Below are 13,225 nucleotides of genomic sequence, written 5' to 3'. Positions count from 1 at the left end.
TCGGCGAGAGGGGACCAGGTGAGGTGAGGTGACTTGGTGCTGCCCGCCTCCGCAGATCGGACCCAGTCCAACAAAGTCCCGGTGCCACCGCGTCCACACGGTCTGCGGAGCACCTGCCTGGCCACCCCCCATGATTTCGGCATGCTAAGAATAATCGCCGACGAGCTTGCGATTTGGAGTAACCTTTCTTGGCGGTACTTCTTATCACATGGCGCGACCAGCCGCCTGCCTAACCTCGAAAGACCCTTCAGCATGATGTTCGACGCTGATGCTAGCGCAGCATGCTGAGTCGCTCATCCAAGGCGGCAAACCGCGCCAGGGACCAGCACCAGTGCCTGCGATAAGCAAGTCTGACAGCGACGCGGCACAAGTGTGGTGGCAGGTCCCATCGTTTGAGTGAGGTCTTTCTATTCTCTCAGAATCTTCTATTAACCTGGTGGGACAATTCCGTGTAGAACAACCCATTCTTGTGTGTACCGTGTAAAGCCATACCCGACCATGTGTTCTGGTCACCCTAAAACGCCTATAGAGCACTTAAATCATGATGCCGGTGCCGTTGCCGGTGCCGATGCTTTGCCTCCCCTTCCCCGGCCTCGGTGGCTCCGTCCTCGAGCGTTACTCGACGGTCCGCTCGGGGCCTTCGGCGTAGCACCCGCCTCAACGTTGCCGGGGCCGCCGTCCGCTGGCGGCGGCGGGCCGGCTCCCTTCCCCTTGCCTCCTCCGCCCCTGCCGCGTCTTCCCCGCTTGGCATCCTTGGAGTTCCGCTCACCCTTGGCCTTCTCCTTGGCCTCCCTCCTCGCGCCCTCTTCCTGCACACGTCTGGTCTCCTGGTCCCACCACTCCTGGAATTCCTGCTCCTGCTGGATCTCCTGCATCGACCTCTTCGCGACGGCCTCGCGCACGATTTCCTGCTCACGCTTCTGCTGTCCGATGATGTCCGCCATGCTTAGCCCCAGAATGGGCTCGGCCTTGGATGCCGGGGTGATGTAGGATTTCGAGTGCGGGACGAGCGGCTTCGCGGGTGCTTGGCTGGACGAGGCCGCGGCGGCGGCGGGGGTCGGGGTCGCGGGCGAGCTGTTGTTGCGAGACTGGCCCGGGAAACGCGTGTCGGGCGACGCTGCCCGTCTGGGGCTTGCCTTGCCCGGGGATTCCACGCCGAGGAGCGCTGACTTGGCTGGCGATATAGGCTTCGGCGCGTCCTTTGCCATGGTGTCCTTGAGAGACGTCTTGGGACCGCTGGGGACGGCCTTCCATGGCGCTGCTTTGTTTGCGGCCGACTCCTTGTCCCATGCCGCCTTGGGCTGCTGAGGCTCGGCTTCCAATGCTGCCTGGGCTGCGGCTTGAGCTTGTTGCTGCTTCTTGCGTTCCTTTTGCGACATCTTGGGTTGTGCTGGCTTGGGAGACGCCTCCTTGTTCTTTTGAGCGGCAATACCGGCGGACAGGGCAGACTTGGCGGGTGCCTCTGTCAGAACCTGTCGCAAGTCCATCTTCTCGGTCGGGAAGCCTGCCGCGCCCCATGGGTTGCCGACCTTCGGAGCGCTGAGTCCGCTCATGTCTTGCGGTGACCGCGACGGGCTGATACCTGACTGTGCTGGTTTGTCTGCTGGCGGGCTTGCAACTTGAAACCTCGGGGATCCTTCAACAAACTGGCCCTTCACGTCTTTCCAAGGGCCAGGTAAAGCCGGGAGTCTTTCAAGCTCGGAGCCGGCCTTCTTCTCAGCAGCCCTCTGTGAAGGTGACATTGGAGGACTCGTTATGGACGGGTTCTCTTCATCCATATCAAAGATGAGGTCTGCGTGAGACTCCTTCGGTCTCAAGCTGGGGCTGAAGGGCTCGTTGCGGCCAGCCTTGGACTTGCGTCGGCTCTTATCCAGGCTTGGGGAGGTGAACCCCATGCCGTCATCCAAGCTTCCAAATTTCGTCTTGAAGGAGGACGACATTTTCCTCTCATCGTCCCTATGTGTTGATTTGAATGCCATCTCTCTTACTCTTCGTCGACGTTCCTCGTCAATGTCGAGGGCCAGATCTGGATCCTTCTCGAACAAGAGCAGTTCTGCTCGACCACTTCTTGCGAAGGGGTAACGCGCGAGTTGGTTTTCGCGAACGATGCTGTCCAACTCCTCAAGCAGATCTTCTTCAAGGTCGTCCAGCAGGTGGTTTTCAAGCATGGACTCCATCTGTAAGCAAATGTACTCCAGACCAGCATCCTTGAATTCCGTAACAGTGCAGGGGCTAATTTCGTTGAGAAGAAGAGCGATGTTGCGGGTTGTAACAAAACGGGCGATGGTGTACTGGCAAATCTGCGATAGCCTGTCGAGCATGAGCTCGTTCGCGGTGCTCATGACAGCCATGACGAGCTCGGAAAACTCGTCAATGTTGGCTGCGGATGTGTTGTTGAAGAGCTCAGAGCCCACATCGGAATACAAGTACCGCAGAACGTATTGGAAAGCTTCTGGGTCACAGTGGCCGAGGTCGACACGCACAAGCTCCTCGTCGGTCAACTCATCGCGGCGACCTGCCAGCCACATACCTCGAGCTCGTCCATGGAAGAGGCCTTCGAAGAACTCGCATCGCTGACGCATAAGCTGACTGTGAATCGGCACTTCCTCGCCGTCCAGCTCAACCAACGCATCAGCGTCCTCAAAGTATCTCGGGTCTCGGATGGCCTTGGCAAAATCCTTGTCTAGAGACTTCTCAGCAGTAGTCTGAAGACGAGCCGCCGCTTCGAGCTTCATCATGTCGAGCTTTGTCGCAAGCTTCATCAGTTCGTTGCGAACTTGGCGGTACTTGTGTGCGAGGGATGGCGCTTGACGAGTATGGTTCCACGCTGGGATGACAGTGTCGTCGTAACAGTAAACCACTAGGTTGAGCAACGACAGCAGGTCGATGGATTCGAAGGTGACCAGAGTCTTCCCATCTTCTTCTTCGACTTTGAGAGTCTGCGCAACCTGACCCTCACCGCTGCTGCGATAGTCACTGAGGACTTTGCGAAGAACAGAGCTTCGCGCTGTGAGGAGCCAAGCATGTACCGGTATCTTCACGCTAGGAGCCGATGCAGTGCGCAGCGCCATGTCGAAGTCGGATTCCGCAGCCATCAACAGATACTGCTCGAGGTCATGCTCCAGATTCGCCGACTTCAGGATCTCGTAGGGCAACGGTCCGATCCGGTACTTCAGATCCTCTGCTTTCCAAAAACCCAGTGTGTCCTTCTCTTTGCTACTTGGAGTCGAAGCCTCGAAGTCTCTGAGGACAAGTAGCGATGCCATGTCTTCCCACAACGACTGCTCTTTGATGTTGACCTGCTCTTTCATCACATCGCAGTCCTTGCGTATTGCTGCGAACGCTCCGAATGCAGAGCTTCTGACTGCGATAGCGTTCGTGACACTTGGTACTCGCTGGAACTTAAAGTCCTTGCGCTTCCTCTCGGTTGAACCCGGGGTTGAGGCGTCCTTAGCCGTCGTACGTTTGATACGTCTCCAGACCGCGCCGGATTCTGTGCAAATAATGACAGCTCCATGTTCGCCGATGCTGACGGACTTCACTCCATCCTTGCGGGCGTTCCAGACGCATTGAGGTGTTGTGACGGCACCTTTGATCTTTGAGGGATTTGTAGTCGATGTCGCTGCAGGGGCCGAATCGGTCTTATGAATCAATGTCGTAGTAAAGAGATCGCCCCTACTAGTGACGGCGGCAATGGTCTCACCTCCCGAGGTGATGCGGCTGACCTGGTTCCTTGCGGAACTGTACCGGCTTGACATGGAGGTGGTGAATTGGTGGTTTACGAACACGTCCGGTGAGGGAAATTTGACAAAGTTGTAGCCGTAGCTGGTGAAGACGCAGACATTGCTGTCGGCAAGCAAGCACGTCGTTGCCTTATCAATGGCCGATACTGCAACGATGGGTGACGAGAAGAGAGATGCAGCCACTTTTCGGGGCGTTTGTTGGACTTCCAATGATCTCGCGTCGGCATCCATGAGAGCTAGCTGACCAAGGTTCTTACCCCAGCAGAACAAGGACGTGGATGTGTGTGCCACCGAGTGAAACGTCGATGCGGCCACACCGATGATGACTTCTTTCTTGAGTGTCCCGAACACTTGTCGTGGAGTGGTGCTCATCGGCTCTTCGTCTTGCCTGGCCGGCGGCGGCAGGTTGTATCCTAGCTGAGAGTTGTTATTGGAACCCCACGTCCATAGCTCGCCTGCATCAGTGACAGCCATGCTGTGGTTCTGACCGAGTGCCACTTGGACTACTTTTTTGTCGGCGAGGCCCCCTTGCACAGGCACAAAGCGAAACTGGGTGTTTTCATCGCCTAGGCCGAGGCGTCCACCGCGTCCAACGCCACAGATGTACAAGTTTGAAACAGGGTCCGTAGTCAGGATTGCCGTGTGAAGCTTGGAGAGAACCGCATCGTGAATCCGTAGAGGGCGGTTTCTGATCAGTGCCGGGATATCTTCCATGTCCATTTCGTCAACGGCGGTAGCATTTAAACCATGTTCGCCTTGGGTCTTCTCGAGATACTCCTGATAGAACCTCCGCACAAGCTGTTCCGGACGCTTCAGAGTGATCCTTTCTGGGAATTGGCGATCGTCTTCATCGCCCACACCCAAAGAAAGATTCCGGTTACTTCCAAACATGAACAGTTCCTCTCCGTCTTGGACGCCGTCGAGCGCAGCAACGGATCTCATCAGCGCCTGGCCTCCATCCGAGCTGCCGTCGACATCTGAGTCGAGGTCCGAGTCGTCCGAATCATCCGAGTCGCCGATGGTTCGCACGGCAATGGTCGAGTTGTAGAGGTCGAAAGGACTGTTTCCCTCACGGTCCTTTGTCTTGATGAGCTGGCCAACCTTGGAGACGGACGTCCCCAGGGTCTGTTCGGTCAAGATCTTGCGCTCTCTTTCGAGGAGCAGACGCGCGATAGCAACATTTCCGGCGTATAAAGCTCTGTGCAAAGCATTCCATCCACTTTCCGGGTCTTGCACATACAGATCGATCGAGGGGTGTTCGAGAAGGGCTTGGACGAAGAAGATGGCGTCGAGGTTGGTCGATGAAGCCGCGCGGAGGAGAACGGTCAGGCCGGCATGATCGCGACTGTTGATTTCAGGCTTCCCGAGTGTCGTGTTCGAGTTCTTGGATGCGCCGGGGTTGATGCCGACGGCGGAAGACTTCCGGGGTTTGACATTCCGGGGAGACGTCCCGTATCCTCCGGGACTCCCCCCTGAAGGCCCAGGACCTATACCGGGGCTTCTGGTGACGGCTTGTGTCGAGTGGCCGGCCGGAGCCAGTAGACGCCGAAACCTGTCGACATCGTTTTCCCAGTAATATTTCCAAAGTAGGTGACTCATGGGCGGGGGTAAGCAAGGGACCCTTCAAGCACTTGGATGGCACCTCGCTGTGAGTCTCTTGGATCACGGCTTGTTTAAAGGTGCTGTTCCGAGCGCGAGAAGAGCGAAATGTTGAACTTCAATAATGGGATGGTCGGGGCCGCTCGTGGGACGCGCAAGGTGAGTTGTGAGGTTAAGAAACCCTAAGGAGAGGGGTGTATCAATGTTGCCACCTGGCTGTCGAAGATACGGCTTCTCGATAGATTGGAACGGTAGCGACGGGGTGTGTGTTGATTTCGATGCGAGATTCGGTGTCGCGAGAGTAAGGGCTTCGAGATGGATGGTTGAAAAGTTCGGTTCGGTCGGCAGGAAGGGGATGATGTCGAAGAGTTGGAGGATAGACAGGTACGCTTGTCGGAGGTGGGGTTGGCGACGAGAAATGAGGGTATTGGCATTCTGACTACTGGTCCGGTGTGCGCGTCAGACCGTCCACAATAGCAGCTGCACCATGTCCCGCTGCGCCGCGAATTCCCGGCTCCAGGGGGTGCTTTCGTCCGTTGTCGCGCAGCCAATCGGACCCCCGTTTTCGAGCTTGTGCTCTGGTTGCAGGCCAGACAAGCTTCGCTTCAGGAGGTTAGCGTGCTGTACAGCTACATCTCGCAGCGCTGAAGGTGCTGAACCAGCTTGACACATCCCGGGCCAAGGTGGAGATGAAGGTACCTCGGGACCGGATGCAGTGGAGTCTCTGTACATTTCCATCGTCCGAATCAACTGTCGATTGAAGAACACGCGGTGCTTCAAGCCACAGCCTTTGTGTTGAAGAGATGAAAGACGCTTAGTCCATTGCCTCGGACCGTTGTCGCATGTTGTGTTGAGGCATGGGTGGATCGTAAATAACCAGCATCTCTTTGGAATTAAACTGGAAATGATTGAAACAATTCGCGGATACCTGCCAGGTTGGCATTCCTACCTTAAAAGAGCAAGTTAAGAACGAACCCGGATGTTCTTCAGTGTGGGGAGCTCCCTTACGTTTCCCCCGCCTACTGTACCCCGCCTGCAGCTTCTCTTTTGGATCACATTCGGCCTGCCACATGCGCACCTCTCATTTGCCTGCATTGCCAAGTTCCTTTTGGTCTCATTTATTGAATTGAATAGGCGTGTAAGGTGCTGCTGCTGGTTTAGAATGAGACGACCATGCCATGGGCTCTAAGAACTCGGCAACTCGGGCTGACTTTCTCTCGTCAAGAGACCAGCAGTCGTCAAGTGATTCCGTACTTTACCTAATTGTATGAGAGAATCTTGGGCGTCGCGAAGGCCTGCTTGAATCGTCGGTTCCATTCGACTGAACCTGCCTCGGAGCAGAAACTGGTCTGGTTTCTTCTGAGAGGCCGTGTTCATCACAGTTGAGAGATAACGACAGCTATGAAGCTTAACTAACTTAACGACTGACTGAACATGGAAGATAATTCAGTGAATCCCAACGTCTTATTGGAGCGGACCTGCAGTTGCGCAGTCGCATTTGCTTCGGAATTTGTCGCCCGAATCTCGGTAACAGAGATGCAGGTGAGGGAGAGGTGAGAGACAGATGCAACATGGCCCGGGCTTTCGAGGTCCCTGGGGATCTATCTTTACCCCAGCCCGGGCAGGTGCCCAGGTCCCCTAGAGTCGCAAATCCAAGGTGTCTCTCATTGCCAATACGTAATCCCGTTAGCCCTTTCACCTTGATGAACCGCTACACACCGAGAATCGACCAATTAGAACCCCCTCGTCTGTCAGGGACGATGACCAAATGCCCGCCCTACACAGTGTGGTGGAGTCCGGCGCGGCTCGGTAACTTGATGCAAGGCCGATAAGGATAAGGGACGTCCGGCCCTTGCGATTAGTCTCCAATTCCCGCTAATTATTCCAAGGTCTCGTCGTTCGATTTTCGTCTCTCCAAAACCTCCCACCTACGCACCCAGCCCGCCCGTTCGTCCTCTTTCTGTTGGTTTCTCGGTAAGCTTCAATTGCACCACCAGTTACATCGCATTGACTGACTTGCTCTTTCCCCAGCTCCCTCACCCGTCAAAATGGCCTCCGACCCTAAGCCTCTTCCTTTCGCATACCAGTTCGCCGCAGGTTCGTTCGCGCAATCCCCACTATCGCGATATCGGACCCCGACCACTAACCACCGCATCTAGGCGCCGTTGCCGGTGTCTCGGAGGTCAGTACACCATCGGGACCATTCTTAGATGTACAATGATGGGATTGCTTACTCTTCATCATGTCTAGATTCTGGTTATGTGAGTCAAACACCTTCGCGACAACCTCACGTGCCCAACCGCTGACCCCTCACAGGTACCCCTTGGACGTCGTGAAGACGAGAGTGTGAGCTCCGCCCGACTGCCAGCTCTTCAATGACAACCCGACTGATGTAACCAGGCAACTTCAAACCGGAACGGGCGGCGCCGACTCCTACAATGGCATGCTTGACTGCTTCCGCAAGATCATCAAGAACGAGGGGTACCCGACGAATCCACTCTAGCATCGGCAGAGAGCTCCAGAGCTTACAAGAACACAGCGCCTCGAGGCTATACCGCGGAATCTCCGCCCCCATTCTGATGGAAGCACCCAAGCGTGCCACCAAGTTTGCCGCCAACGACGAGTGGGGCAAGTTCTACCGCAAGTTGTTCGGTGCCGAGAAGATGAACCAGTCCCTGTCCGTCTTGACCGGAGCCACCGCCGGTGCCACCGAGTCCTTCGTGGTCGTCCCCTTCGAGCTCGTCAAGATTCGTCTTCAGGACAAGGCCTCCGCTGGAAAGTACAACGGCATGCTCGACGTTGTTCGCAAGACCATCCAGGCCGAGGGTATCCTGGCCATGTACAACGGTCTCGAATCCACCATGTGGCGTCACGTTCTCTGGAACGCTGGTTACTTTGGCTGCATCTTCCAGGTCCGTCAGCTTCTCCCCAAGGCTGAGACAAAGACTGCCCAGGTCACAAACGACTTGATCTCTGGTGCTGTCGGCGGTACTGTCGGTACCATCCTCAACACTCCCATGGACGTCGTCAAGTCGAGAATCCAGAACAGCCCCAAGGTTGCTGGCCAGACCGCCAAGTACAACTGGGCCTGGCCCGCTGTTGGTACCGTCGCCAAGGAGGAGGGTTTCGCCGCCCTGTACAAGGGCTTCCTCCCCAAGGTCCTCCGATTGGGCCCTGGAGGTGGTATCTTGCTTGTCGTTTTCACTGGTGTCATGGACTTCTTCCGCACCATGAAGGCAAACGCTTAAACAGACTTGCAGAGACGAAGACTATAAAGATTAAAAAGAAGGAGGGTCCTGGATTGTACATCTTATACAGGCAGATACCAAAACCGGGGTCTTGGATTTCTGGCGCTCAGCAATGCGAATATCATTACCTATCAGCCCTTCTTAATGTGACAAGACAATTCGTAGTTGTCACTTGGTAGGAACACATCAAGCCCCTTTTCATCTTCTCCTCGTGGATGTTTTGGTCTGCTATTTATTCCAGCAAACGTCCGACCACCAGGTTATTCTTGCTAATCCCACTTCTGGTCAATCTCTACCCCGGCCGCCTCTCAAATCCTTTCCGTTGCTCAACCATTTATACATCTTTCTTAATATGCGCACATCACTTTTCTTCATTGAGATCTCTGTCCCAGAGGATCTTAGCCAGGAAGGTGATACTTTGGAGGCTCTTTCTCGCTGCTTTTTCAACCTCTCAATTTTAGCAGCTATTCATTCATCTGAACCTTTTTTGTTAATTCATCGATCGTTCTTGCTCCCACATTGCTCCCACATTGCCCCCCCAACTACCCGGTCCTTTAAAACTCTTTCACAAAACCCCCCCCTGGCTGGCAATTCTTGTGCCTCGTGCCATCTTCCTTCTTTCTCCCTTCTCGGTCAAGGCCATTCGCTCAGGGTTGCTTCGTTTCCATACCGAATAGCCCATCGACAACTCTATTCAAAGGGCACCTAACGATATCCTCAAACTGACACTAAGTCTGCACTGCGTCTGCTACTTTCAACTTCCTGCCCAGATAATCTTACTACGAACCGTCTTTTTACACGTTCTCACGCAGGTCTCATTGCCTATCATCGCACCTCACATCGCCATACTTAGGTACTGGACTTTGTTATCTTTGCGTCTCCCATATTCTTGCTGGCACCATTCCTTATATCACCTGCAACTCCGGATGCACTGCGCTCTTCTCACTACACAATCTTTTGATGGGGAACATTGTCGTCTCAGCGCAACCACCTACATCTATGGATCTCCCTGATAACACCAACTAGGGAGCAAACTCCTGAAGAGTTCATCAACTTTTCTTATCTCCAACTTCTCTAGGAAACAGCTTTCCATCAAAGTAAGTAGAGTCCCTTCTCCTTCCGTACAAACCACGCCTTCCTTCCCAAAGCATCGCGACGGCCGCCCTCGACCCTCGACCCTCTGTCCTTCACCCTCCGCCTTCCATCCTCTTCACCTATTTATTCTCACCACTCTCACCTCGACTCAACTTCTCCACTCACATTCAGCCACTCTCGGCCAACACCTCACTCCTTACAAGACCACTTTCTCATCTAGAACTTACCACACTCCCTTGCTAATACCTACCTTCCCTCCACCCTACAACCAACCTCCTTCCTCTCCACACAGGTATTTATTCTTACCACTCCGCATCAACTCAACTTCTTCACTTACATCGAACCACTCTCAGTCATCACCTTACTCCCATACAAGACCACTTCCTCACCTAGCTCATACCACACTTCCTTACTTGTACCTACCCTCACACATACATGCATAATGAACCTTCACTAATCTAGCACAACAATTTGACAGGATGTCTTCATCGGACGACGGCCAGGCGCGCTCGCCCCTGCCTTCACCCAGCGACAACGAACTTGCGCTTGGTAGCTCACCTCCTCAGGTCGTCACCTCATCTGACCCATCAATCTCTCCGCTTGGAAAGGGCTTCGGACGGCTGAGTTTGGTACCCTCCGACAACGACAGTCGTCCGTCCTACGATCCAGACAAGGACGAAGTCGATTCTCAGGATGGAGACGAAATTCCGGACGAAGTTCCCATATTGCTTGCCACTTCCTCAGACAATTCTCCGCGGAAAACACAGGCAAAGTCAGCACGGAAGAAGCCGGCCTCTCTCTCTCCTGAGAAGATTTTGCCCGGAGATGAGTCCGATTCAGAAGATGACGGCGATGCTGAAAACGACGACGCTGAAGGAGCGGCCGAAGACAAGGTCGAAGATGAAGATGAAGATGATCCCGTTGAAGATGAGCCCGAGGAAGATGAGCCCGAGGAAGAAGACGAAGATGACGAAGAGGATGAAGAGGATGATCGACACACGATCGACTGGGAACATGTGGGCTGCTCCGACGAATGCCGACAGGAGATTCAGCAGGCCTTCGAGGACCTCCAAGAGAAATACACCGACCTCCGCAAAACGAACCTCGATTACAACAAGCAGATTCGAGAGCTCCAAGACACAGTCCGACGGCTGACTGTTGCAGACCGAGAAAATGAAGTGAGACTGGTTGAGCAAGCTCAGCAGCTTCAAGGTGCCCAAGCTCAACAAGCCCAGGCTTTGGCCCAGACTCAAGCTCGGCGTCCCCGCCAGCGCAATACCAAGAAGGTCTGTAATCACTCTCAATGTCGTACTCAGGATCATTAACTGACAATAATCTGATCAGACATGGCCGTTCCACCTGCAGCGTCATCTAGGTGGCCACGCAGACAGGATATCGTACAAGGAGATTTACAAGCTTTGTTGCAGAGAGGAGAATATCAGCTGCAAAAAGGAGCTCGTTCACCCAAACCTTCGCCTTCGAGGTCCCCGATCTAGTGAGATTGAGGGTGACATCTCTCGAAGGTTGCTCAATACACCTGAAGACGATGTCGCGGCCGACCAAGCCGATGACGAGTCACTTGACATGGCGAGCCTGCGTGCTGGAAGCCCTTCCAACGCCTCGGCAGAGCTATTCGTTCTTGGAAACGATCGCATTGGATGTCTCTCAAGGAACCCGGGCCTGCGGAACTTCCGGTTCAAGGATTTGCCTTTCAACATCCAGGCCAACATTCTTAAGTGGGTATTCCTTCAAGAGCACAAGGTCATTCACTGCATCTCTCGTCTGGATCCTTACATGCCACCGGACGAGCCTGTTCGAACCAACGCCAAGCAAAGCGGGCTTCCGCATCGATTTCACATTTCGGGTACTTCCTGCAATATCTCATACGCAACTAAACCCAACGAGCATCTCGCGCTCTTCACGGTCTGCAAGGAGTGGTACTTCATGGGAGTCCATGCTTTCTACGGTCTGAACACGTTTGCGTTTTCAAGCATCGGAGAGTTCGCTGGCTTTTTCCGTGGAATCGGTCAGGCTCGCAGAGAAAGAGTCCAGCATGTTGAGCTGCTGTGGATCGGTAATCAATTCCGCACCTTCCCGTTCGAATTCGGAGAAAGATCAAGCCAGCCCAAATACACCTCAAGGAGAACCTGGGACTGCTCACTGCTGTGCGAGATGCCGCGTCTCAAGAGTCTTACGGTCCATATCAACGAGACTGGTAGAGAGGTGGTGAGACGCAAGTACGAGCCCGCACGAATCAAAGATTACATGGCGGCTCAAACGGCTGGACAGCCAAACTTTCGCCTCACTCGATCTCTTCGGACTCTACAGGGTCTAGACTACATCCATCAGCTTCGCGGAATGGCACTGATTCGCTTCCTTGACTTTGAGAAGCATCTGAAACTCGGCGGTCGTCATCACATTCGCGATTGGACGTTTGGTCAAGACGTGACAAACGTCACTACGTTCCCAAAGGCCGCAGACAAAGCTGAAGCGGCGAAGTTCAAGAACCTGAAACCCGTCACGAGGGGCTTAGACGTCCAGGACAACCACTGGGAAGTGATTGAACGACTCTACAAGTCGAGCTCCGCCTTCGACACGGACGGACATATTCGGCACCACATTCAGCATCCCCCAGTCCAGTCACCGTACGGTCTGCAGACAATACAGGAGGACGTCGAGATGCCAGATGTCAGCTCCATCATTCCTGGACGCAAGCCTGCTGCTCGAAAGAAGGCTCTAAAGGCTGAAGAGGCTTGCTCTGACGGTACCATGACCGATACCGAGTCTACGCCCCGAGCCTCCACTGCTAATGCTCGGTCAGTCACAGCGGAATCTATCGGTGGGATTTGCAATAACGGCAGCAAGGACTGCAGTGAAGACGATGTGTCCATGGCCGGGTCGCACCATAGCAATCCGATCGACATCGAGGATTACCGTCCCAACATTCCGAGACCCAGAAGCGTAGTTGACGACTTCAGGCGGGAGAGAGAGCAGTCAACTGCGAGCAGTGGACTCTTCGTTCGTCAGAATTCCTACGACAGTCATAGTAGGAAGCATCTACAACCTACCATGCGCGCGTGGTCGACAACCAGTCGTGTCCCTTCTCCCACGCCATCTCTCGGCCGAGAGTTGACCGAGGATCTGGGCACGAACGGCCTGTACGTTCCCACAGTTTCACCAGAAGCGCCTGCTCAGGCTTTGCCCAGGCTGGCTGCACTTACAGGATCATCCGCAACCAACGAGAGAGCCGGAAAGAGGACATATGAGCAGGACCGTGTGTCGAACGTCGGAACCTATGGATCGAATATGAGAGCATCTCCCGTCTTTTCGCACATGTCTTCTCAGCTTGGTTCTTCTCGCAATCTTCCCAACAACGTCAGCTACTTCTTGCATTCCGCCCCCAGCTTGTCTCGACAGAGCCGCATGTCGAGTGCGGACGAGGACGACAATCCGTTCAAGAAGCCTCGGAAGCACTAGACCAACAGGTCTGCCTCTTTTTACAATTTCTTACAATGATTTGCACAGGCGCAGAGGACCCGA

General features: G+C 54.4%; 3 protein-coding genes across 3 annotated transcripts; 2 read left to right on the top strand and 1 right to left on the bottom strand.

Annotated features, from left to right (window-relative positions):
* Positions 1–539: 539 nt before the first annotated feature.
* Positions 540–5,342, bottom strand: CkaCkLH20_06400 (BTB/POZ domain-containing protein; the record flags this gene model as incomplete). Its single annotated transcript, XM_038889117.1, has 1 exon — positions 540–5,342. The coding sequence occupies one exon, from the start codon at positions 5,340–5,342 to the stop codon at positions 540–542; it is 4,803 nt and encodes a 1,600-aa protein (XP_038745415.1).
* A 2,048-nt stretch (positions 5,343–7,390) lies between these two features.
* Positions 7,391–8,590, top strand: CkaCkLH20_06399 (mitochondrial 2-oxodicarboxylate carrier; the record flags this gene model as incomplete). The annotated part of the gene is made up of 6 exons (XM_038889116.1): positions 7,391–7,439; positions 7,502–7,524; positions 7,593–7,603; positions 7,659–7,688; positions 7,743–7,823; positions 7,882–8,590. 6 exons carry the CDS (start codon positions 7,391–7,393, stop codon positions 8,588–8,590), a joined length of 903 nt encoding a protein of 300 aa, XP_038745414.1.
* A 1,574-nt stretch (positions 8,591–10,164) lies between these two features.
* CkaCkLH20_06398 (uncharacterized protein) lies at positions 10,165–13,162 on the top strand (the record flags this gene model as incomplete). The annotated part of the gene is made up of 2 exons (XM_038889115.1): positions 10,165–10,971; positions 11,030–13,162. The coding sequence occupies 2 exons, from the start codon at positions 10,165–10,167 to the stop codon at positions 13,160–13,162; spliced, it is 2,940 nt and encodes a 979-aa protein (XP_038745413.1).
* Between the last annotated feature and the right edge of the window lie 63 nt (positions 13,163–13,225).

The sequence above is a fragment of the Colletotrichum karsti genome (assembly GCF_011947395.1).
Source record: "Colletotrichum karsti strain CkLH20 chromosome Unknown Scaffold19, whole genome shotgun sequence".
NCBI classification, from domain to species: domain Eukaryota; kingdom Fungi; phylum Ascomycota; class Sordariomycetes; order Glomerellales; family Glomerellaceae; genus Colletotrichum; species Colletotrichum karsti.
The sequence above is the reverse complement of the archived record's forward strand: the minus strand, read 5'-3'. Positions and strand labels throughout refer to the sequence as shown.